We start from the raw sequence: 26345 nt of genomic DNA on the forward strand, positions 1-26345 counted from the left end.
TCCTACACACATTTTCCCCAGATGGAGTTTCACCCACATAATTGATTCTCTAGTTACTCAATATTTTGTATAATCTGATATGCATTGAAACAAGAAGGAAAACATCCTTTACGACAGATGTTGCCCATCCAGTATAATTGCATGCAGTTATGGGTTTTACTCATCAGATGCTGTCACAGAATAATGGTATCCTGACTCAGACAACGATAACTACTTGTATTTATATAGTGCCTTTAACATAAAAAAAAAGTCCCAAAACAAACTCCCCATGGTACAACTGACCAAAGCAATTTTATTTAAATTATATTTACCCTAATTCTCTGAACTCATGATAAAGAAAGGCAGAAATATCCCTATTTGTCACAGAGCACATCTGCATACAAAGGATTGCCTCCCACTGGCCAACCATATACTATAGGGTCTGTTTGCCACATGGCCTTCCTCACACCTATTCCATTTCCACACTTTCCTCAGTGAAAACAGGTTTTTCATGCTGGGCAGAATGCTCCACCTTTTGAGTTCTTAATGGCTGGTTGTTCTGACCCCAGAGACATTGGGCCCGATATTAGGAGGGCGGCGGGTTGGTAGCGGGGGGTCGACTGGGCGCGTGGGTAACTTGCCCAGTGAAATTGGGGTGCTCCGCACGCATCGCAGCTTGATTGAAGGTACTTACCTTGGCTTCCGGGTTTCGCACTGGAAAGCTGCGCAGCGGGCGGACTGCGACAGCATAGGCTGTCAGCTGGAGGAGCCCTATTTAAAGGGGCAGTCCTCCACTGACAGATGCTGCAGGAAATAGGAAAAATTACAGCATGGAGCAGCCCAGGGGGAAGGCTGCTCCCAGGTTTAATGATGCCTCACTCCAGGTCTTATTGGATGGGGTGAGGAGGAGGGGGAGGACAGAGATCTTCCCCCCCCCCCCCCCCCCCACCCCGGCAGGCAGGAGGAAGTGGCCTGCCTCTGCCATCAAGAAGGCCTGGCTCGAGGTGGCAGAGGAGGTCACCTGCACCACCAACATATCACCCACCTGTATACAGTACAAGAGGCGCATCAATGATCTAAGTAGGTCAGCCGAAGTGAGTACACTTACTCATTCCCCTACACTCCGTCTGCCACATCACCGCCCCCACCCCACATCTCCTTCTGCTCTGCCAACACTACTCTATCACGTCACTCCTCACACCCACTCAAAGCTCATCCTCATCTTCCCTGTACTTACTCACCTCGCCAGTACTCATCCCACCACTACCACTCAACCCAATCCTCATACAATCTCATGGCTCTATCTCAGACTCACTCTCTAATGCATCTCTTTCCCGGTCAGCCTCACCCAACCTGCCACCATCTGTGTTGCAGCCATGGGGCATGCATCACATATGTGCAGTAGGTAGCATAAGGCAAACGTGTCGTGAGCATGAAGTGGGTGCACAAGGGTGTTCGAGGGTTTGTCATGGTTTTTACTTATATTTGATTTCTGATCAACTCACATTACATATTATATTTTCACCACTACTGCCACGTCTTTGCGAATCTTGTCTGGTTTGTGCAATAATGCCCTTTCCTGAGGATCACTATAAAGACCCACAACTGATGCCACCCATTGTATCACTGCAGAGTGGGTGTAGGTATATTTGCAGGGCTGTTTTGTGCAGACAACTGAGAGACATTGGCGATGTCCCCGGTGGCACCCTGGAAGGATGCGAAGGAGAAGTTGTTGAGGGCAGTGGTGACTTTGACAGCAACAGGTAAGAAGATGGTGCTCGGGCCAGCCGGGAGCAACTCGGCATGAAGGAGGCTGCAGATGTCCATGACTACATGTCGAGTGACTCTGAGCCTCCGTGTGCACTGCTGCTCAGAGAGGTCCAGGAAGCTGAGCATCGGTCTGCATACCCTGTGGCGAGGGTAGTGCCTTCTGCGACGCATCTCTCTTTGCGGTTGCCCGCCCTCCTGCTGTGCAGGTGGATGTGTCACAGCACTCTGTTGTGGAGCTCCACGTGTCAGAGGTGGCCGGCGAGGCTGGTGATGCTGTTCGTCCTCCGAGGAGGTCATGACTGCAGCTACCGTGGCCCTCATCCGGAAGATGTACATTTGAGGGGGTCCGCAAGGTAGGTAAATGTGTCTGGACACCGGGTTATTGTGCACGTTTGTGAATTTTATTGTTAGGAGGAGGGTGGTGGAGGCCAAACTTTGTCCAAAGTGACAGAGTGGCTTTAATTGCCGGCGGGAGTCCCACATGCGGGAACCCGGAAGTGGGCGGGTTGGAATCAGGCTCCGGACCCGCCCTGGGAATCCCCGATTTTCGCAGCACCTCTGCCACGAACACACCCGCTCAGGGGTGCGAACATCGAGCCCATTGATTTGAAAGCATAATCTGTGGAAATATAAGAATAAGAATTTTGCTTTATTCAAATTGGACTGAACACGAACTGAAGGACTGTGTCACAATACTATTTGCAAGAATTTTGAACATTGAAAAACTGGCTGTCGAACTTGTGCAAAACTAATTGATTATGGACCAGGACTTGAAAGGATATGCATATATTTTATTACATTACACAGTATGTAATATTAATAGCTGAGATTAATGTGTAAATAGAACATGGGCGTGGCAAAACAATGCAACACTAACTAGGAATCTGCAGAGGTGTAATTAATTAATAAAGTCACAGTTTTCTCTGCTCCACATCCTGTGGAAATTGTTATATATCATTGTAATTTTTTTTTTGCTATTGGTACATTGTAAGTTATTGATGTGTTTTCTCTGCTGTTCAAGGTACTTTGGAAATAATGGGACCATGCTGTTCTTGCCTCACCAGTACACTGGCCTGACCTTTCCCAAGTCCGCATGGTCAGCTCATTTAAGTAACTTGAACACTATCTTCACTCACATTGGCTTCGGCACAGGAAGCGTGGTGATGGAGGGTTGGGATATCTGGCGCAACCCAGCTCTTAAGGGCAGCTGCGAAAATTTAAAGGGATAGCTACATGGGGGGAAAAGTTCTTCCAGAATTTGGAAGGACTGAAAATAGTTTTCAAGTATTTGTCAGTCTTTCCAAAGGCTGTATTGGATGGGGAGGAGAGAGAAGAGAAAAGCAAATGGACACTGTTTAGTAGTTTGCAAAGTGGACCTGCCGCTGAATATGGTAGTTGTGAGGAGGATTTTCCCAGTTTGGCATTCCAAGCCACAATGCAATATGCCTGGAAGATGGTGGTGATTGTAATCTTTTCAGTTGTTTACATTTCCAAAAGCTCTTTAGGATAAATTCACTGCTCCTGTACTATCAATAGGGAGCCAATCTTAAAAGGGAGCACAAATTGGAAATAGAGCTCCTAGTGCTGATTCTCGATTCTGTGCTCCCTTCAAGCGTAGCTACCTCGCAGGGAGAACAGAATCGATGAATTTACCCTTTTATCTGCATTTTTATCCTTTTATCTGCACTTTTACCTTCTAAAGATAACTGTTCGATGAAGACATGGACAGACCTTAGTGAGCCATTCTGTTTCTTAGGTGGGTAAGCTTCGTCAGCAGCTGGAAGATTTTGAAAAATCGCATAGAGAAATGATACAGAAGTATGAAGAACAGCTTAAATCCTTTAAATCTGATGTAAGTGGAATATGTTCTTTACTGGCAAGATTCAATCACAGTTTAAACAATTGTTTGCTCCAGGAGAAAATAATAGTTAAATTAGAAATAATGGAATATGCTGACCAGAGTTACTTATAATTTTTTTTTTGAAAACTGTGTACAATTATGACCAGCATTTTAAGCACGGAAGTGGGGTTTCTGCTTTTCTTCCGGCGAAATTATGATGGCAGAGTAGGAACAGCTCCAAGGAAATTCCTGGCCAATGTACTTTTAAAATAAAAGTCAAAGTTTACTCTTTTTGGCTTGACAAGAGGCTCTGGATAAAGGTTTTGACACCCTCTATTCCTTCATCCAGGATTACACAGCAAGCATTGCCTTCATGGCCTTTACTGTGAGGATTGATTCTGGACTTTCCTTAATAGTTCTGTCCCAGGTAACTGCCTTGTAGTCAACCCCACTTCCAGCAGTCAAATGGGAGAAAGAAAAGCTTGAGGAAGATGACATTGATGTACCTGAGATCTAGCTGCTTCTCAAAAACCCCACGTTGGATCATAGAAAAATCCTTTTTGTATCAGGAAGGAAAAGTTCATATTTGTGACATTCACTCAAACCATATAGTTTTGTATCCAAGAGACTAGCTGATCACAATGGACCACAGGATCTCTGCTTTCACATCACCATTTGGTCTTGTTATTGCAGGTATCTTACCTTCCGCTTTCAAGATTGCAGCTACCAGTACATGTTGGTTCTTTGGCCCTTCCTCTGTCCATAGGGTGTTTACAAAATGCTTGTCTATCTCAAGCTTACAGTGGGTAGCTGTGCTCGAAGGGAGTACAAATCTGGGATAAGGCACAGTAGCACTTTTTTTTTTTGGCTTGTGCTGTAAGACTGTGGTACTTGCATGTTTCATTCATACTTAGATGATTGGCTCCTGAGAGTTTCTTGTCAAGAGATTGCTTGGACAGCCAATTAGCAACGCCAGGAGCTCAAATTCATTGTCAAGAAGTCTTCATCTGTGGTTTATGTGCAGGTTGCTGTTGTTCCAGCAATTGGAGGTAGATGAAGTTCCTACGCTGGATTTGAGGCAGTGGTCCCTGAAATTTTGCTACAGCCACCACCTCCTCAGCGGACACTGGTAACGGACATAGTGGATTGTGACCCGTATAGAGATCAAATAGACTCTGAGCAAGTGGATTATGATGACACCACCTGCACATCAGTCAGAATGTACAGTGCCTCCCCAATCTTTCATCCACATCCAGCCAGCTTCTGGTTCATGTCCTGGTTTATTTTACCATGTTCTACTACCTACAGTGAACAGCCTCACATAAACAATCCACAAATAGAGTCTTTGGCACAATGAGGAAGGGTCCATCTCCTGGGCATACATGCCAACTTAGAAAACTAGCAAAATAATATTCTAGAACTAAAATGCTGCCACAGCCCCCCAAAGAGCTTTCTGCCTGCCCTTCCTAAATCCACTAGAAGCTTTGAGAGTTTGTGTGGGGGCATTCCTGGACTGCCTGAGAATTCCACCCACTATGCCACCGGCCAATCGGGACCCATTCCTGCTGAAACATGATGCAGATCCAGTACTGGACCTTAAGAAGGCCCCAAGACTGCCCAAGAGAAAGGTAATTGATCCCAGCGGTAGCAGAAGAGAATTTGCTGCCTTATTTCTTCGATCCTTCCCGGACCTCGGAGTCCCCTATCGGAGCGACTGGGTGACACTCCGAGTTCCACTGGCAGAATGGCGGGGTGCCTCATATTCCCACCCTGAATGTTCAAATAATGCTGTTCCTGTGATTTAGGATTGGGCTGGAGTTTTGCTTCACCATCCTTCCACCGGGGTAGCAACCACCCTGGAATTTCAGCACCACTGTCTTCTCTAATCCTTGCGGTTCATGCTGGCATTCTCTTCTCTCTTCGGAATAGAGAAGTGGCAATTGTGGTCAGTAGCAAGAAAGCATGGAAAGAAAGGGAGTGGGGTATCTCTACTACACTAGCCAACAGACCTGGAAGGAGCAAAATGGGTCTGCAGAGGGGGATCCGGCTGTGCTGACACGCTGACTGGGCCGTCAAAGCACTGACTCAACTTGAAATGCTGATAGTTGGCATGTATGCCTTCAATCCTTGAACTTTTACATCTTAACCTGCGGCTGAAATCCTGCTCTATCCATCTTGAATCAATTTCCGTCTTTCGTGATCTTCTTGCATCAGGTTCAGTCGGTGGGTGTTGATGTTTGTCTCGTTTCATGAATGCAACCAGGAAATTGAAGCCAAGTAAGTCAACTCTCACCCCAAATTAGGATATTAATCTAGTCCTCCACAAGTTGCTCTAATCAGCCCTTTAAATCTCTTGGTACCTGTGATTTAAATTTTTCATCATAGACATCTGTACTCTTTGTTGCTCAGATTTCAACTTGCTGGGTTAGTGAGATAGAGGAACTGGGTATTGATGACCACCTCTTAATTTGGCACTCTTAGCAGAGCAATTCTTTGGGCACACCTAAGCTTCCTGCCAAAAATAATTTCCACTTCCATTTGGGACAAAAAAATTGTAATCTCTTCCTCTTACACATCTCCTCATAAATCTAGGCCAGAACACAGCTTCCACTATGTGGATGCTCAAAGAATATTATAGAATCAATCTTTCTGGAAAACCTGACAATTATTTTCACTTTTGGTCCCAAGGTACTGGATAAACCAGCATCAAAGCAGCTGCATGCTCAATGGCTAGTGGAATGCATTCTCCAATGTTACCAACTCCAAGGAAACCCAGTAGTAGAGGTCACTTTGCCCATCCCATGGCTATATTTTCACCATCTTGAATTCAAGTTTTCACTGATAATATCTGCTATGTGGAGTAATACACAAACTTTCACCAAGCATTACTGTTAGGACTTGGCAACCACGGATGATACAAGCTTTGGCACATCTGTCCTGGCAGCTAAAATCTTTGCCCTTCTCGCAAGGACTTTCTTTCTCCTTGACCCGAATACTATTGGTTAGTCTCCAGTGGTGTTTTTGAAGAATACTGATTGAAGAAGAAAGAAAGATGACATACTTTGTAGGGCCTTCTTCATTCTTCATGTATCCTCCACATATTGTATTCCCTCTGGCTTTCTGCTGAAGCCATATGGGAAGTCCAATTAGTAATTGTATAATTATTTAATAGCATTGGCCAAAACAAACTGTTGCTCGGACATGTGTACAGCCCTTTAATAACATAGTGAAGGGCATACCACTCAGGTTAGTACGCGCTAATGTTGAAAAGAGCATCAGGTGGCAGTGTCTACCGTGTAGTTTCCCCAGAACATGCTCCAGGTCAGGTTCAATTCCGCATCTGTGAGGAATGAAGAAAATCCTACAAGGTATGTAACCTTTGTTTTACAGAGTTCAGTTACTCATGGTTTATTGTTGCATTCTTTAGCTCTATAAACTGCGTAGTAGTTATGAGAAGTTGCAAAAACATCAGCTAAAGCAAGCTAGAGAGGCATGCAAGGTACAGATTGCTGGTGAGAATGGAGAGACACACTCGGAGCTGAACAGGCTTAACAGAAAGTTGGAGGTAAGCGTTTTTCCCCATTTATGATTGTAATAATTTCTGAAATAGTTTATGATTGATTTTATAAGTTCATGCTGTTGGGGGCGTATATCTGGAAAATGTGGGCATGCTTAATTTTAACAGATAAAAAATCATGATCATTGTGCCCACAACTTTCTGATATGCAGGAATGGTGGGCGAGACTCGCTAGGGCATTGCAAACTTGGAAAACTATTCTCTATTTCTAGTCATTAACTGTTAAGGGAAACTGCACACAAAATCAACAAGTTAAAAAAATCAAAATCACAGACCAGACAAAAAGTGCAAAAAAGTGAGAAATAAAATTTATTTTTAAGGCCCTTCATATTTTGTTTGGTAGGATGAGTTTATAACCCTTTTTTATTTTCTTCATTAATCCTCTGGTCATGGCAATGCTCACGAAAAAAAGGGTGGATTTTATAAATTTGCATCCCCAGCGCAGGACTTCAGGCACTAGAGTGCATATCGGGAATTTGAGTGAGGAGGTTAGTGGACCACACAGGACCCTCTGTCCATTAAAATTAATGAACAGAAAATCCTGTGGGGCCTGCTGTCCTCTGCACCAGCATTTGCATTGTATGAAATTCCATATCAGGAGCATGAATTTGTAAAATCTACCACAAGAAGTAAAAGGTTTATTACACAAGGCTGAAGCACTGTTTATCTCATGAGTTCCCAGGCCACACTATCTGGGTTCTGTGTCCTGTTGTCACTCTCACCTGTTTGACATCAGGACCTAGAAATTCAATCATGGCGCGCGCATTTTGCAGGCATGAAATGGGCAATGTGTACCAGTCTTGCGGCGGAGGTTCGCTGCCTGCCATATTGGATTGGGCTTCGGGCACATGCCGGAAGCATGTAAAAACTTCATTATAATGTTTAAATAAGGGTCCTACGATGGTTGTAGGCCCCTTTTGTGAAATTACATAGAATGTACAGCTCAGAAACAGGTCATTCAGCCCAACAGTTCCATGCTGATGTTTATGCTGCACACGAGCCTCCTCCCACCTCTCTTCATTTAACCAATCAACAAATTCCTCCATTCCTTTCTCCCTCATGTGTTTATCTAGCGTCCCCTTAAATACATCTATGCTAGTCGCCTCAACTACTCCTTGTGGTAGTGAGTTCCACATTTTAACCACTCTCTGGGTAAAGAAGTTTCTCCTGAATTCCCTATTGGATTTATTAAAGACTATCTTATATTTATGGCCTCTAGTTCTGACCTCCCCCGCAAGTGGAAACATCTTCTCTACGTCTACCCTATCAGAACCTTTCATAATCTTAAAGACTTCTATCAGGTCACCCTTTAGTCTTCTATTTTGTAGAGAAAAGAGCCCTAGCCTGTTCAATCTTTCCTGATAGGTATAACCTCTCAGTTCTGGTATCATCCTAGTAAATCTTTATTGCACCTTCTCCAATGCCTCTATATCCTTTTTATAATATGGAGACCAGAATTGTTCACAGTACTCCAAGTGTAGTCTAACCAAGGTTCTATACAAGTTTAACGTAACTTCTCTGCTTTTCAATTCTATCCCTCTGGAAATTAGCCCCAGTGCTTGGTTTGCTTTTTTCTACGGTCTTATTAACCTGCATCGCTACTTTCAGCATGTATCTGTATCCCCAGATCTCTCCACTCCTCTCTATTTAGACTCTCTTTTTCCAATGTGTATGTGCTCTCTATTTCTTCCTACAAAATGTACCACCTCACAATTATTTATATTGAAATTCATTTGCCAATTATATGCCCATACCGCAAGTTTATTAACGTCTTCCTGTATTTTGTCACAGTCCTCCTCAGTATTAACTATGCCCCTCAATTTGGTGTCGTCCGCAAATTTTGAAACTGTACTTCCGATTCCCGAGTCCAAGTGGTGAACAGCATTGGTCCCAGCACCGATCCCTGTGGAACACCACTTCCCACCTTTTGCCAGTCTGAATAACTACCCCTTGTTTTCTGTTTTGTAGCCAGCTTGCTATCCATTCTGCTACTTGTCCCCTGACTCCACATGCTCTGACCTTAGTCATGAGTCTACTTTGCGGACCTTATCGAAGGCCTTTTGAAAATCCAAATATATTACATCTATTACATTATCCTTGTCTACCCTTTCTGTTACTTCTGCAAAGAATGTAATAAGGTTGGTCAAACATGACCTTCCCTTTTGAAATCCGTGCTGACTATTATATTTTCGGTTTCTAGATGTTTTTCTAATACATCTTTGAGTAAGGATTTCATTATCTTTCCTACCACTGATGTTAAGCTAATTGGTCTATTTTTTTCCCTGGACTTCTATTTCTCTTTTTAAATATAGGAATCATATTAGCTGTCCTCCAGTCCTCTGGCACTATTCCCTTTTCTAATGAATTTTTAAAAATATGTAATAGTGCCTCTGCTATCTCTTCCCTCACTACTTTTAATATGCGTAGATGCAATCCATCTGGGCCAGGAGTTTTGTCCTCTCTAAGTTTGATTAGTTTATCAATTATCTCTCCCCTTTCTATCTTAAATGTCTTTATATCTTTTTTGATCTCATTTTCTAATATCATGCCCACCATGTTAGTTTCCCTGGTAAATACTGAGGCAAAGTAATTATTTAATATTTCTGCCATTTCGCTGTCATTACCTTTGAGTTAATTAGTGGCCCTATCCCTATCCTGATTTTTCTTTTGTTATTTATGTGCCTGTAGAATACTTTACTATTTCTTTTTATATTCCTTGATAATTTAATTTCATAGTTTCTCTTTGGCTTCCTAATTGTTTTTTTGACTTTTTTCCTAACCTTTTTGTATTCCTTTCCACCATCTACAAGGCACAAGTCAGGAGTGTGATGGAATACTCTCCACTTGCCTGGATGAGTGCAGCTCCAACAACACTCAAGAAGCTCGACACCATCCAGGACAAAGCAGCCCGCTTGATTGGCACCCCATCCACCACCCTAAATATTCACTCCCTTCACCACCGGCATACAGTGGCTGCTGTGTGTACCATCCACAGGATACACTGCAGCAACTCGCCAAGGCTTCTTCGACAGCACCTCCCAAACCCGTGACCTCTACCACCTAGAAGGACAAGAGCAGCAGGCACATGGGAACAACACCACCTGCACGTTCCCCTCCAAGTCGCACATCATCCTGACTTGGAAATATATCGCCTTTCCTTCATCATCACCGGGTCAAAATCCTGGAACTCCCTTCCTAACAGCACTGTGGGAGAACCTTCACCACACGGACTGCAGCGGTTCAAGAAGGCGGCTCACCACCACCTTCTCAAGGGCAATTAAGGATGGGCAATAAATGCCGGCCTCGCCAGCGACGCCCACATCCCATGAACGAATAAAAAAAAAATCCCTTTTGTCACCCTTTCCTTTGTTGTCTGTGTACTTATTGTATGCCTTTCTCTTTAGTTTAAATTTTGCTCTTATTTCTTTATTCATCCATGGTGTATCATTACTGGCTAGTTTGTTCTTGCTTTTTAGTGGGATATATTTCTCCTGGACTCTACTGATCACAGTTTTAAACGTTTCCCACTGCTGTTCTATTTCTTGGTTTCTCAATAAATTTTTCCAGTTTATTTTCCCTGGTTCTTTTTCATTCCCTTAAAATCTGCTTTTTTTCCAATTTATTACTTTGGTCTTTGTCTTACTTATGTCCTTCTCAATTTTTATCTTAAGCTGTATTATGTTGTGATCGCTATTGCCTAGATGTTCCCCTATGCTTACTTCTCTTATCTGTTCTGGTTCATTTCCCATTACTAGATCCAGCAGTGCTTCCTCTCTTGTTGGGCGTTTTACATACTGGGTAAGAAAGGAGTTCTGCACATACTGGAGAATCTCCATTCTCTGGCCCCCTTTACCTATCTCTTCTTGCCAGTTTATTTGGGGGTAGTTAAAATTTCCCATGATTATTATTCTACATCCTTTACTCATTTCACATATTTGCTCACACATTTCGTCCTCCACCTGCTTTCCGCTATTAGGTGGTCTGTAGTATACCTCTATTAGTGTGATCGATCCCTTCTTATTTTTTATTTAAATCCATATCGATTTTGTTTCTATCCTTCTGTTAGTTGTGTCTTTTTTATCTAATTAGAGACTGTTATCTCTACTCCACCCACTTCTTCCTTCCCTATCCTTTCTGATTATGTTATAACCTGCAATATGTAGTAGCCAGTCCTGTTCTTTATGTAGCCATTTTTCAGTTATTCCTACTACATCTGGTTCCACGCTCCGGATTATTGCCACCAGTTCCCCCGTTTTATTTTGGATGCTGTGTGCGTTGCTGTACAGGCCGTTTAATTCATCTTTAATAGTTGTTCCTTTTACTTTATTTTTCACAGTCCTTTGATACTTCTGTTTTATAACTTTATTTGTTCCTTGTCCGTTTATGTTATCTTTATTCCTTACCACCTTTACACTCATCGCCTGTTTCTTTTATCTTTAGGCTTTTGTTATTGCTACCAGATCCCTCCCCGCTATTTATCTTTTCTGCTAGGACTCTGGTCTTGTTCCAGTTCAGGTGGAGCTCGTTCCAGTGGTACAGCTCCTTCCTGTCCCAGTACTGGTGCCAGTGTCCCATGAAATGGAGCCCCTCGTTCCTTTCACCATGCTGATCTGCCTATCCCTATGCCAATTAGCACATGACTCTGATAGTAATCCTGAGAATTGGTTTGCCCCAGTGCAAATCATGGTGCTAACAGTCAGGAAGGACCCTACAGGAACACTGTTTAATGGAGTTATTCACTCCATACATGTTAGTTGCTGGTTTGTCCTGCTGCTCGTTAATTTCCGGGCCTTTTTTGGCAATTTTCTCCATGGCACAACTGAATTGTGTGTTCTGGGAAGAACTTTTTGCAGGACTAGTTGTCTGCCTTGCAAGTATTTTATTTCTATCATGGGTGCTCTGTTAGGTGTGCTTTTGGAGCTGCAGGAGGAAAGGCAGCAGCAAAGAAGACTGGAACGAGGACTAGCGGCTGCAAGAGGAGCAAGGAGGAGCAGGCCCAACCCACAGTGGGTCTTCAGGGAATACTTTTCCGACCTCAAATTTTTTTAAAATTCGTTCATAGGATGTGGGCATTGCTGGCGAGGCCGGCATTTATTGCCCATCCCGAATTGCCCTTGAGAAGTTGGTGGTGAGCTGCCTTCTTGAACTGCTGCAGTCCGTGTGGTGAAGGTTCTCCCACAGTGCTATTAGGTAGGGAGTTCCAGGATTTTGACCCAGCGACGATGAAGGAACAGCGATATATTTCCAAGTCGGGATGGTGTGTGACTTGGAGGGGAATGTGCAGGTGGTGTTGTTCCCATGTGCCTGCTGCTCTTGTCCTTCTAGGTGGTAGAGGTCGCGGGTTTGGGAGGTGCTATCGAAGAAGCCTTGGCGAGTTGCTGCATCCTGTGGATGGTACACACTGCAGCCACAGTGCGCCGGTGGTGAAGGGAGTGAATGTTTAGGGTGGTGGATGGGGTGCCAATCAAGCGGGCTGCTTTGTCCTGGATGGTGTCGAGCTTCTTGAGTGTTGTTGGAGCTGCACTCATCCAGGCAAGTGGAGAGTATTCCATCGCACTCCTGACTTGTGCCTTGTAGATGGTGGAAAGGCTTTGGGGAGTCATGAGGTGAGTCACTCGCCACAGAGTACCCAGCCTCTGACCTGCTCTTGTAGCCACAGTATTTATATGGCTGGTCCAGTTAAATTTCTGGTCAATGGTGACCCCCAGGATGTTGATGGTGGGGGATTTGGCGATGGTAATGCCGTTGAATGTCAAGGGGAGGTGGTTAGACTCTCTCTTGTTGGAGATGGTCATTGCCTGGCACTTGTCTGGCGCAAATGTTACTTGCCACTTATGAGCCCAAGCCTGAATGTTGTCCAGGTCTTGCTGCATGCGGGCTCGGACTGCTTCATTATCTGAGGGGTTGCGAATGGAACTGAACACTGTGCAACCATCAGCGGACATGCCCATTTCTGAATTTATGATGGAGGGAAGGTCATTGATGAAGTAGCTGAAGATGGTTGGGCCTAGGACACTGCCCTGAGGAACTCCTGCAGCAATGTCCTGGGGCTGAGATGATTGGCCTCCAACAACCACTACCCTCTTCCTTTGTGCTAGGTATGACTCCAGCCACTGGAGAATTTTCCCCCTGATTCCCATTGACTTCAATTTTACTAGGGCTCCTTGGTGCCACAGTCGGTCAAATGCTGCCTTGATGTCAAGGGCAGTCACTCTCACTTCACCTCTGGAATTCAGCTCTTTTGTCCATGTTTGGACCAAGGCTGTATTGAGGTCTGGCGCCGAGTGGTCCTGGCCAAGGAGCAATGTCTGTGGCACCTGCACTTCACCAGAGAGCCTGTAACTGAGCTCTGTCACCTGCTACAGCCAGAACTGGAGCCCTAAACCAGGGCATGGACAGCGTTGCCTGTAGCTGTCAAGGACACCGAGGCACAGAATTTCTATGCTACAGAGTCGTTCCAGGCTGCAGCAAGTGACATTAGCGACATCTCACAGTTCACTGTATGCTGCTGCATCAGGGAGGTGACTGATGCTCTCTGCTCTAGGAGGAACAGCTACATCTCTTTCTTGATGGACCAAGCGAAGTGAGACGAGAGCGCTCACAACATCACACACATTACAGGATTCCCCAGGGTGCAAGGGACCATATACTACACTTACATTGCCCTGTGTGCTCCATTGAGGGCCCTGCTGCAGATTGCAGCATCTTGGCTTGGGCTGAGGCAGTCTGACACTATCACTTTTCTTTGCATTAAATTTCATCCAACATCAATATGCACAAGCTACTAACCTGTCTATGTCCTCCAAAGTTGCTTATAGTACTCTTCACCGCTCACATACTTACTGTTCTTGTGTTGTTTACAAATTTTGATATTGTGCCCTCCATATCTGAGTCCAAATTATTTATATAATTTATTTTGGTCTTAATATGGGGACACCAGTGCTTACATCCCTCCAGTGTGAAAAGCATCCAATATCCACTTACTCTGATTTCTGTCCTTTAGCCTTCTTCCCATCCATGCTACCACATTCCTTTTAATACTGTGCGCCTTAATTTTATCAACAAGTCTCATTTGCAACACCTTATTAAAAGTCTCATGAAAATCCACATACACATGAACTGCATTTCCTTCATCAATGTGCTCCGTTACTTCTTTTCAAAGAGCTTCATAAAATTTGTCAGACACAATTTGCCTTTGACACATCCATGTTGGCTGTCCTTAATCTAAGTGAGTATTGAACAGAACATGGGTACCATCCACAATGCTCTGCACTCTTGGGAGGGAACCCTGCCACCTACTGAATGTTAGGTGCTAGCAAAAAGCTTTAAATTCAAGCGAACCTTCACAAAGGGGGTGATTTTAAACTCCAAAAACGGGTGGGTGGGTTGGGGGCGGGTGGGAGTTGAAAATAATTGTTTTTTGGGTCGCGACTGCAACCTGGCTTTATTTCCGGGTTTAATGTCGGCGCGTAAAAGTACAGGCTTCCCACTGGGAATGCAAAATCCGAAAATTTTGCGGTTGCGACCCAAAAAAACCCAACTAGTTTCAACTCCCACCCGTCCCCAACCCAACCGTTCTTAGGGTTTAAAATCACCCCCAAAGCTCCCAAGCTCTCCCTCGCCAGTTCCCTCACTGGCCACACCCCAGATATTTGAAAGGACATCTCATGATGGCTGAAGCGTTGACTGGTATGCCACTAGTGCTGGTTCTGCGCTGATGACTATATGCAGCTTTGATTGAAAAGAGAAGAGAAAGATCCTTTGAGCATTCGGAGGTAACCCAGGGGGCACCCCAAATGAACAACCTACATTCCATCTGGAGCAAAAGGATCAGTAGAGTGCATGCAAGTAGTTCTCGAAACCATTTAGTGAAATAGTGAAAAATCATGCGAGTTGTTTGAGTGAAAGGAAGCCTATCTTTTTGGCAGCAACCAAGTTGGAGCTTAAGGTATTTAGATGGTTGGGCAAATGAGAATTGAGACCATTGTTTTGCATGCAGATGGAACAGCATACTTTGGGCATAGTGCTTAATGTATGTATTGTCCAGCCATCACTTTGCATTGAGTGGGCGCTTATTTGTCTTCCCTAACATGGCCCTCTTCCTCACTCCAGAAAACTTCATCCTCATTTGCTCCCATGAATGATGCATTGAGGAGACAGTGTTCACATGATTAGCCAACTCCTCCCATGCTTGTTAGTGTCTGACTCTATTTGGAGGATTTCTACAGACCCAAATATTGATACTTTCCTCGGAGCTATCCCCTCCAATAAATTCTCTAGGTTCTCTTCACTGAAGGAGTTAGTTCTGGGTTCTCCTTGAGCCATGCAGCCCAGAAAATCAGCCTCCAAAAAAAAATGCTGGCTCCCTTTAAGAGTGCTGCAGTCCTTTAAGAGCTGCTACACTACTGACTTCCCTTCCTCCTCGGGAATCAGTATTTCCTGCACACAGGAAAACCACGCAGGGAGATTTTAAAAATTATGTTAATTACTTGACCCTGCAAAATCTAGTTAGGTCAGGCTGCTACTTAAATGAGACGAGCGCACACGAGAACCAGGAGCATGGGCCATCAGCAGAATTGGTCCACGTATCGTTAAGTGGGCACATCTATTTAAATTTTAGCTGCTAGCTAGATTTTCCGCTAACCTATTATAGAATCATAGAATGGTTACAGCACTGAAGGAGGCCATTCGGCCCATCGAGTCCATGCCAGCTCTATGCAAGAGCAATCCAGCTAGTCCCACTCCCTCGCCCTATCCCCGTAGCCCTGCAAATTTTTTCCTTTCGAGTACTTATCCAGTTCCCTTTTGAAAGCCATGATTGAATCTGCCTCCACCAGCCCCTTGGGCAGTGCATTCTAGATCCTAACCGCTCGTTGTGTAAAAATATTTTTCCTCATGTCACCTTTGGTTCTTTTGCCAATCACCGAAAATCTATGTCCCCTGGTTCTTGACCCTTTTGCCAATGGGAAGAGTTTCTCTTTATGTACTCTGTCTAGATCCATCTATACCTCTATCAAATCTCCTCGCAACTGTCTCTGTTCCAAGGAGAACAACCCCAGCTTCTCCAGTCTATCCACGTAACTAAAGTCCCTCATCCCTGGAATCGTTCCAGTAAATCTCTTCTATACCCTCTCTAAGGCCTTCACATCTTTCCTAAAGTGCGGTGCACAGAACTGGACACAATACTCCAGTTGTGGCCGAACCAGTATTTTATAAAGGTTCATCATGACTTCCTTGCTTTTGTACTCTATGCCTCTATTTATAAAGCCCAGGATCCCGTATGCTTTTATAACCGCTTTCTCAACTGGCCTGCCACCTTCAATGATTTCTGTACATATTCCCCCAGATCTCTCCGTTCCTGTACCCGTTTTAGAATTGTGCCCTTTAGTTTATATTGCCTCTCTTCATTCTTCCTACCGAAATGTATCACTTCGCATTTTTCTGCGTTAAATTTCATCTGCCATGTGTCTGCCCATGCCACCAGCCTGTCTATATCCTCTTGAAGTCTATCACTATCCTCCTCACTGTTCACTACACTTCCAAGTTTTGTGTCATTTGCAAATTTTGAAATTGTGCCCTGTCCACCCAAATCCAAGTCATTAATATATATCAAGAAAAGCAGTTGTCCTAGTACCGACCCCTGGGGAACACCGTTGTACACCTCCCTCCAGTCCGAAAAACAACCATTCACCATTTCTCCCTGTTTCCTGTTACTTAACCAATTCTGTAACCATGCTGCTGCTGCCCCTTTTATTCCATGGGCTTCAATCTTAATGCCTAGCCTATTATGCGGCATTTTATCAAACGCCTTTTGAAAGTGCATATACACCATATCAGCTGCATTGTCCTCATCTACCTTCTCTGTTACCTCATCAAAGAACTCTATCAAGTTGGTTAAACATGATTTGCCTTTAACAAATCTGTGCTGGCTTTCCCTAATCAATCCACACTTTTCCAAGTGACTGCTAATTCTGTCCCAGATTATTGTTTCTAAAAATTTCTCCATCACCGAGGTTAAACTGACTGGCCTGGGTTCATGCTTACAGCCTTTTTTGAACAAGGGTAACATTTGCAATTCTCCCATCCTCTGGCACCACCCCTGTATCCAAGGATGTTTGGAAGATTATGGCCAATACCTCGGCAATTTCCATCCTTACTTTCCTCAACTACCTAGGATGCATCCCGTCTGGACCAGGTGACTTGTCTACTTTAAGTACAGCTAGCCTTTCTAGTACTCTTCTTTATCAATTTTTAGCCCATCCAGTATCTCAACTACATCTTCCTTTACTGATACTCTGGCAGCATCTTCTTCCTTGGTAAAGATAGATGCAAAGTACTCATTTAGTACCTCTGCCATCCCCTCTGCCTCCATGAGTAGATCTCTTTTTTGGTCCTAGCTGTTGGTGCAAGGCCAAAGTGTGCTGCCGTGTTATGTTACTTATTCAGATGGCCTGACCCCACAAAATTGCACGCATTCAGCTGCATGTGATGTCAGCTGGCTGTGTCCTGACAATCAGCCAATACTGGCATGGATTTTGCTGGAAGTGTAAAATCAAGGCTAACGTGTTCGCAGTGGCAATGATCTTAGCAGAATATGATGGGGGTAAAAAAACGGATTTACAAGTTTGTGATTTATAGACTAGGGCTGTATCATATCACCAGCGTATAGGAAGTATTTTACTAAAAGAATGCTGTTTTATTGGGTTATATACTCATGTATTATGAATGTTACATATAATAATAGATACTGGGGAGTCAGCGTATTCATTTCAAATATGTCGTAATCTTGTATGCTGTATACTTACTGGCGTCTCTCAATACTCAGTTCTGTGTTTTATGTTTTAAACCTGCAGATATATGTATATGCTGTTCAATTATTTATCAAAGTTTTGGGTTTTTTTAAATTAGAGAGTGGTTGAAGAACCTTCTGTGTTATAATCTGTAGGAGAGAAAACTGTCAGTGCAGAAGCTTGATAGCTGCATGCTTCAGGCACTCAACATTGGAGATGTTTTTTGGGGGATAGGGCAAAAAAATATTTATTGGACTTGGATTTATTTGGCCATCCCAAGGATACTTCAATGTTTTTTTCAGTAGGTCAGTGCTAAATCATTCTAGATTTTGTTGCTTAGAATCTATGTTATATTTGTTAAGAAATAACCCTGTGTATAGACATTTAACCAGTCAATTGAAATGCAGATTTAGGATTTGACTTTAAATTGGAAGTATAATCTACTGAATTGCCATATAATCTTAAATGTTACAATAGAGGTACTTGTGTTCTTGTCAGAAGTTCTCGGTCACTTCATTTTGTGTTTTACAAGTTTTGCAACATCTCTTTGAGAACAACATCCAATAGTCTTTTAACCCATGTAGAATATCACTGAAAAGATTATTCAGTACAAAGTATCTGCTCCCAGGCTGCTGTAAGAATGCTGTGTTTCGGTACAACTTTGCACGGAACTGTCTAGGAGTGAGTGATGCCTGAATCAGCTTGCCTTACATTAACTAGTTCGGATTAAATTTAAGTTTTAATTTCTATCTCTCGATTAGGATACCCGCAAGCTACTGAGTGAATGAATTAACTCTTTCTTACCAAATCATCAAAGACAGTCAGTCAACCGGTCATGCACTATAAGACTATTATTTGCTTAGAAAATCACAATTTAAGGTTAAAGATGGGTACATGAATACTTAGTAGATATGAATAGATATATTCAAGTTATTGCTTCCCCCTTCTGTCCATCAAACCTGTTAAATGTGGAGAGCTGTCACTATCATTGTGTCACTAGAGCATGGCTTTCCTTGGAATGGGACAGACTTTGGGCTCAATTTTCAAATTAAAAAACGGGTGGGTTGGGGGGCGGGGGTTAATTGAAAATTGCCATCATTTCAGACCTGCCTCCAACCCGCCCATTTCCGGTTTTCACCAGGGCGGGACGAGGGGCGGGCAACCAGCCTGCTCCCAGGAGGCGGGTCGGGCGTTAAAACCTTTCAAGGAGGCTTCAGGCCTCCATTTTTCACCAATTCCCGATTTCAACCCCAGGGGGCCGAGATTCCCATGCCTTCTGTTTTACGCCTCGTGAAAGGAGGCGAGAAGGCCCGAGACTAACAGGTAGGTGCCTAGAAAGGCACAGCTTGTGTGCCCGGAGGAGAGGGAGTGCTTCCCCCAGGCCCAACAAGCCTAACTGCACCGACCCCACAACGATCGTGGATCCCCCGACCCGATCCTTCCCCCCCCCCCCCCCACCCCGATCTCCTGACCCCGATCCTCCCCCCCCACTCAAATCCTCCCATCCCTGATCCCGATCCTCCTCCCCCACTCCGATCCTCCTCCCCCACTCCGATCCTCTGACCCCCGATCCTCTGACCCCCGATCCTCCCCCTCAAACGATCGTGGACCCCCGCGATGACCCCCGATCCCGAACCCCCCCCCCCCCCGGTGACCATTCCCCATGACTCGCGACCCCGTGCCCATCTATGCCCACCTGTGCCCACCCATGCCCTCTCCTCCATCCATATAAACAAAGACTTACCTGCAGACTTACCTGATGATGTCCTCTCCCTGCTGGTCTCCCGTCTGACTGAGACCAGCCTATTAATCAGCCGGTCAGTTGGACGGGAAGCCGACAAAAAAAAATAAAAGGCGTCCTTACGATTTTCCGGGAAACCCATACTAATGGGTTTCCCGACCTCAATTTGACTTCCCGCCCCCTTCCCGGCTCTGTTTTAAAATCACCCCCTTTGTGTCTGCAGTTTTTGTGAGCCCCCTACTGATCCATCTTGCATTTCTCTGAGATTTTTTTCACACAAATAGAGAGATGTGATATGTTTATTTTCCATTTGGTGTTATCTAAGTGGTTTGAGATTTCCAAATGGTTTTTATCACCATTAAGGAATGGTTCGTGTATACACAAATCTTCCTGGTGTAATTAATTTAGTGGTTTTATAGGATTACCTGGGAACTTCCATTGTTCGAACTATTTGAGAGCTTGTGTTAGCTAAAAGCCTTTTCTCTGCATTCAGTTCAATAGCTGAACTCCATCGTATCTGGTCAACTTTCAAGCTAAAACCCCATTTTAGGTAGATTTCAAGCAGTTTACAGGGCTTTCCCTTACGAATCTCGAAGGCACCCTTCAGGCAATTTATGGGGCACTCTTCCTAAACTGCCAATGACTAGCAGTTTTAAAACATAAAAAAGAACAGGAGAGGATTGAGCGGAGCCAAAAAGTGCATAGGTTATACCAAGTAATATTCAGAATTATGTGGTAATATATGAAGTTCAGTAACATACAGATTCAGTGGTCCCATCATGATGGCAGCAGGACCCTGTTTTTCAGCCACAAAGCACCATTACCAGAGACCTCACCTCATCTGAGGTCAAATCATTTAAACACTTACACAAATGCTGCATGTGCAGATTGTCTGGTATGTAGGGAGCACACTGTAGTCAATGGGCAGGCTATCTGGCAAAAATTAAAAGGATGACCAGAGAAAGACCCAGAAACAAGAATAGCTGCAGAGGCAAAACAATAACAATAAAAAATCCTTTCAGTACTACAATAACAAGAGGACCGCCAGAGAAGAGGTCAGATCACCAGAAGATGCAAATAGGCTTGAAACTGAGGATGAGTACAAGATAGTAAATATTCTGAATGATTACTTCCTTGACGTATTCACAAAGGAAGACATGAACAACGTGCGCCCCCCCTCCCCCCCCCCCCCCCCGCAAAAAAGAGTACCAAGTCAAAATTCAGGTCTTTGATATAAATGAGATAGAAATCCTAGAAAGACTGAAAGGGCTTAAAGCAAATGGATTGTCAGAGTTAGGTAGTAATTAATCCATGTTTAGAGGGACTAGCAAGGAGACTTGTGAGGCACTGACAATCATTATGAGTGATCAGTGGGCACTGAGGAATTACCAGTAGATTGGAAATAGGCTGATGAGATACCCATATTCAAAAAAGGTGACAAAATATACACCAGCAACTACAGACCCATTAGTCTTACTTCATGTCCATATAAAGTAATGGAATCGATTATCAGGAGTAAACTTGAGGAATATATATACAAAAACAACCTATTAAACCGCAGTCAAGATGATTTTAGATAGGGAAAATCCTTCCTGACCATCCTCCTTGATTTCCTTGAGGAAGTAAGAACCCAAGTTGATTGTGGTAAACCCAACGATGTGTACTTAGACTTCCAAAATACATTTGATAAAGTTCCACAGGAAAGAATACTAATTAAGCTCAAAGATGTGGGGATTCAGGGAAATACTTGGTTATGGATAAGAAATTTCCTGAAGGGTAGAAAACAATAACTACTGGTTAGAAGAGTAATGTCAGGGTTGGGGGTGGGGGTGGAATACTGAGCGGGGTGCTCCAGGGCTCATCGTTGGGACCACTACCGTTTCTAATTTACAACAATGACTTGCTGATGATACCAAGCTCTGAGTACAGTGGAACAGAAAAAGACAGCCCAGAAATTACAAAATGAGCTTAACAAAATATGTGAATGAGCTGAACAAAGGCAGGTGAAAATTAATGTAGACATGTATAAAGTATTGTGCATAGGAAGGAAATCCCATCAGCCTGCCATGCATATTTTGAGCATCAACCCAGGAAGATTGGTTGGGGTGGGTGGAAATCCTGCCCTGCCACCCCGGAGAGGAGAATTCCCTCTCCAGGAGTCTTAGTAGACTGAATATTCAGCTAATGTAGAGCAACAATCAACAAAGCAAGAAAAATGTTGAACTATATAGCTAGAATAATGGAATACAAGTCAGATAAAGTCCTGATCAAACTATATAGTGCTCTGGTCAGTCCACATCTTGAGTTCTGTTTCCACTTCTGGTCACCAAGAAACAAGGGAGTTGTCAAGTGCAGAGAAGAGCCATGAGGCTGATCCCCATTTGCTATGAGTAAAGATTAGAGAAATTTTGGCTTCTCAGCCTGGATAGTAGGCGTATGAGAGGCAATCTTATAGAGGTATATCAGATAGTAAATGGTATGGAAAAGGTTCATCCCGAAGTCCACTTTAAATTAAACGTAGGACTAGGAATATAAATTGAACACACCTGAATATCTGGGGAATTGAAGGAGCTTATGGCATACGTTTGGTCTCTAGCTAGCCCAGATAAACCACATGAAAGTTTTGTTCAGCTTCAAAAACAGGTCAGATGTGATATGTATGGAAATCATTTGTTAGAAATAAATCACTGTAGGTGCAACATTGAATGGTTGCTGGCTTAAGCTGACTGCCAGATATTTGTTCCTTAGTTAGTTTTGAATGCACTCAAAAAAAAAAAGTTTTCTTAAAATTACACAACAGGTGCACCAAGTATGGGAGTGGTGGTGTGACCTACTTGAAACAATAATTAAAATGCTGGTGACATCGGAGCTGAAGGTATTTCGCATCATGTAACTTTTACTATATAATTTCAGGATTTTTCCAACAGCAGATAACTGAACATTGTACTGTATAATATATATGATCTATAATGAGGACCAATAATTTATTGAAAATAAGTCACTCAGTGGGACGAGATGCATGGCTCACAAGCACTGCAGACATGAGTTAGTTAGTTCACCTGCAATACAAGTGGTTTATTGTTTATAAACCTCCATTCACCAAAGTGGATATGTTGTGAATGAGGTGGGTGTGAGGAGGTTTGCTCTATTTGTCATTCCAGAGCATACTCCACAGGGCATGGGTGCTGTGTAGAATACTCTGCAATCATGGGTGCTCTGTCACCTGTGCATTGTCAATCAGATGCCTTTTTTCCAAAGGGAAAATTATGGAAGTGTTGCCTTTGCATATAAAATTTCTATCGCTCGTGTTTTTCAAAGATAAGAATGTCCTATGTGAAGCATCGGCGGCAAAGATAGGTGTCCTCTGAAACTGATTGGTCCAGTAAATACAGGTCCTGGGTGTGTATATAGAACATAAGGTATAGTCACACCTGCCTTTCTTGTTCCTGTAAGAGCTGCTCTTCCTCATCCAAATCTAAGAGTACCAGTGAAGCCTCCAAAAATTTCGCACTTTTCTTGGCAGTACATTCTGACTCGGGCATACTAACCTGTGCCTGATTTTGTGAGGCATATCGAGGCTCCACATTGCTAGCAGAGCCTTGCAAAATTAGGGTTTAAATGTTGAAAAAGTAATAACAGAATTGTAAATAATTTTGTCGTCATCAGGATCAGTGCTTTCTTTTATGTTTGAGACTTTTTATTGAATTTTTATTTGTCATATGCTAGATATATGTAATACAGAAAAAGTAAGAATGAGACTTTCTTTTGCTGAGTGTTACCGTGGTTTTCTGACTGAGTGTATGCTCTGTAGGATTTTGTGTCCAATAATGTGTACATTTTGTTTTAGTGGGACTTCACTTTAGTTTTTGTACGAGATGCTTGCCAGCTCATTGAATGGGTATCATGTTGGTTTTTATTCGCGAGAGTAACCTTGTTACAGTCTTTGTAACAAGTTATGCTGCAGTAGTTTGTGTATATTGCTTCTCTCCTTGTTATTGTCAAGATGTTTTAGTCAAAAAATTAGGATTCATTCTCTTTTGCTGGGCATTTTTTTAGAGCAAGCATATTTTTATCCTTCCAACTGAGAATTTTAATTGATGATATTTGCTTCCAAAGCACCAGCCCCAAAGTTCTGATACCTACTGGAATAGCAGGAAGCAGATAGAGCTGTGTGAATCAGAAATCAAGTACTTAAAGAGTTGTATGGAGTGTGCTCAAGACACTATCAGGAGTGATGAGGACACAATTGAACACCTTAAGGTCACTATTGAGCAAAAGACCACTAATGAGGAATTGCACCAGGAGGAGCAGCAAAATCTGTTGGAAGAAATTAAATGTTACCAAAGGAGATGCCAGGTATTTGAGGGATACAGGTAAACACTAGTTGAAATATTGTACTAATGTACTGTCCTTTTACTTCTTAAGAACAGTCACAACAAAGGAAAATAAACATCCCAATAGTTTTCAAAAAAAGTAGTTGGTCAGGACCAAGTTTTCTAGAATGTATTAAGCAAGCACTTTATATATGGTCTGTTTTCAATTAGTGAGATTAACCCATCAGTTGTTCAACAAAGCAAGATCAACAGTCATTTCTGCATTTAGTCCATGCATTCAAAACAAGTATAATCAGTACGTCTTCATTTCTATCACTGATATGATTGCCTAGCTGTGCTGTTGATGCCACAGAAGCATTGGTGTTACACCTGTGATGAATGATAAGCAGCAACAGTGACCTTTGGTAATACCATGCTGTTGTTCACAAGCCAGACCTAACTACAACCTGCTAACAATGCAAGTTCTAAAGATTAATTGCTCCCAGTGTAAACAATAATGATAGATTTAAGAAAGTGTAATAAACTTTAGAAGTTACTATCTTAATTAAATGCAACGTTTGACATTTTTGTGTTGGTTTCTGTTTTTTGGGGTCAGTTTGATTTTATTCTAGCAATTACTGTACAATAAAATATTTTAGTGAAAATAATCAACTAATTTGGACAATATGCTTACACAAAATTATATGTTCCTTGATCCTGTGTTCCTTTCTTCCCTCACTCCCCAATTTTGATCATATATTCTTCTCACAAGAGGTAGGTGACCAGACTTCACTTTTCAAATGAGAATTTGCTACATGGGGAATTGCAGTTTTGAATCCAAATCCAACATCTCCAGTGCACATTGCCACAATACCATTGGAAGTGGTTCCATTGCAGTGAAATTTGCCCCAGTTATTCTGCGGGGTGAATTCAGCAACAACAAATAACTGTGTATACATGACGTGCATTTGTCCCAAAGTTATGAATGCAACTAGAACAAACTGTGCATGTGTGAATCTCAATTTAAGCTTTGCACACATGCAGTTAGCACAAAGCTGCTGATGTCTGGTGAAGGTCTGTATAGGCCAACAATGCCCATGGCACATCAGTGGTCTGTATGGGCAGGCTGGAAGATAGCCTGCCTGCAACCAGACTTAAAATAGCAGACCCAACCTTATTACCACTGGCAGCCAATGTTTATATTTGCCAATGGGAGAATTCAGTGGTTGGAGATACCAGGTAACAATCCTTCTCAAAGGGAGTCTTGATGTCTCCAATGACACTAGAGTCTCTAGGGTAGATTTTCCAAGTTGTCGCCTATGGTGAAGTATATTGCCCCTTGCAAATGAATATTGAAAAATAGTGGGTCTGATTCTGCGATTTTTCCATCCATTGATTTCAATGAAGGATTCTGCCTGTGATTTTCCAGTGCATTCTGGTGACGGGCAAAAATCTACTTACCTGTGTTTGCTGTACACTATTACCTCTGAAGGCATGTTTTCCATCGGAGGCAGTCATGTAAAGTAAATGAGATATTAAGTGCTAAAAGCTGAAGATTATTGATCTTGCAGCACGGGGTGGTGAACTGCTTCAAATATTTTTTTTGTGTATCTAGAAAATGGAATCAGAACTTGCAGAGCTGCAAATTGAATTGCAGTCACGGGATGATCTACTGCAAGTGACTGACATGGAGCAAAAACAATTGCGGAAGGAGCTAGCCAGGGTCAAAGGATCCATCATGCAACAAGATAGCATCATTAGGTAAGTTTGCACAGGTTAGCAAACTGTCACAGTGCATATTCTGCAAAACAATTTAAAATTATACTTGTGTCTAATTTTTTTAATTATAGAATCATAGAATCATAGAAGTTACAACATGGAAACAGGCCCTTCGGCCCAACATGTCCATGTTGCCCAGTTTATACCACTAAGCTAGTCCCAATTGCCTGCACTTGGCCCATATCCCTCTATACCCATCTTACCCATGTAACTGTCCAAATGCTTTTTAAAAGACAAAATTGTACCCGCCTCTACTGCTGCCTCTGTGGTATCTGTACAAGAGAAAACTAGAAGTCATATTTTCAGTTAAATAAAGATCTTGGACAGGATTTTCCTCCATGATGTTATCAAAGCCCGATCTGGATATTTAAAGAAGGACCACCGATTTCTGGCGGGTGTCCTCCTAGCCTGCTCTTCTGACTACTTTCTTATCTCCATTCATTTGTGTATCCCTAGCTGCTCTGCCATCACTTTATGCCCCTGGGTAAAAACTACTCCAAAACATGCTCTCTTGCTCCTTTTCTAACTCTGACCTGCCCAGCCTCTGGCTCACCCT

At 43.0% G+C, this 26345-nt stretch overlaps 1 protein-coding gene across 1 annotated transcript in view; it reads left to right on the forward strand.

Annotated features, from left to right (window-relative positions):
* Nucleotides 1-26345, forward strand: part of LOC137323191 (deuterosome assembly protein 1-like) — a 127637-nt gene that overhangs the window by 20518 nt on the left and 80774 nt on the right. Inside the window, exons 4-7 of the mRNA XM_067986700.1 lie at nucleotides 3506-3601; nucleotides 7017-7154; nucleotides 23820-24053; nucleotides 25626-25771. Of these exons, the coding sequence (XP_067842801.1) occupies nucleotides 3506-3601; nucleotides 7017-7154; nucleotides 23820-24053; nucleotides 25626-25771 (614 nt within the window). The remainder of the gene's footprint in view (nucleotides 1-3505; nucleotides 3602-7016; nucleotides 7155-23819; nucleotides 24054-25625; nucleotides 25772-26345) is intronic.

The sequence above is a fragment of the Heptranchias perlo genome, chromosome 6 (genome assembly GCF_035084215.1).
Source record: "Heptranchias perlo isolate sHepPer1 chromosome 6, sHepPer1.hap1, whole genome shotgun sequence".
Classification (NCBI taxonomy): domain Eukaryota; kingdom Metazoa; phylum Chordata; class Chondrichthyes; order Hexanchiformes; family Hexanchidae; genus Heptranchias; species Heptranchias perlo.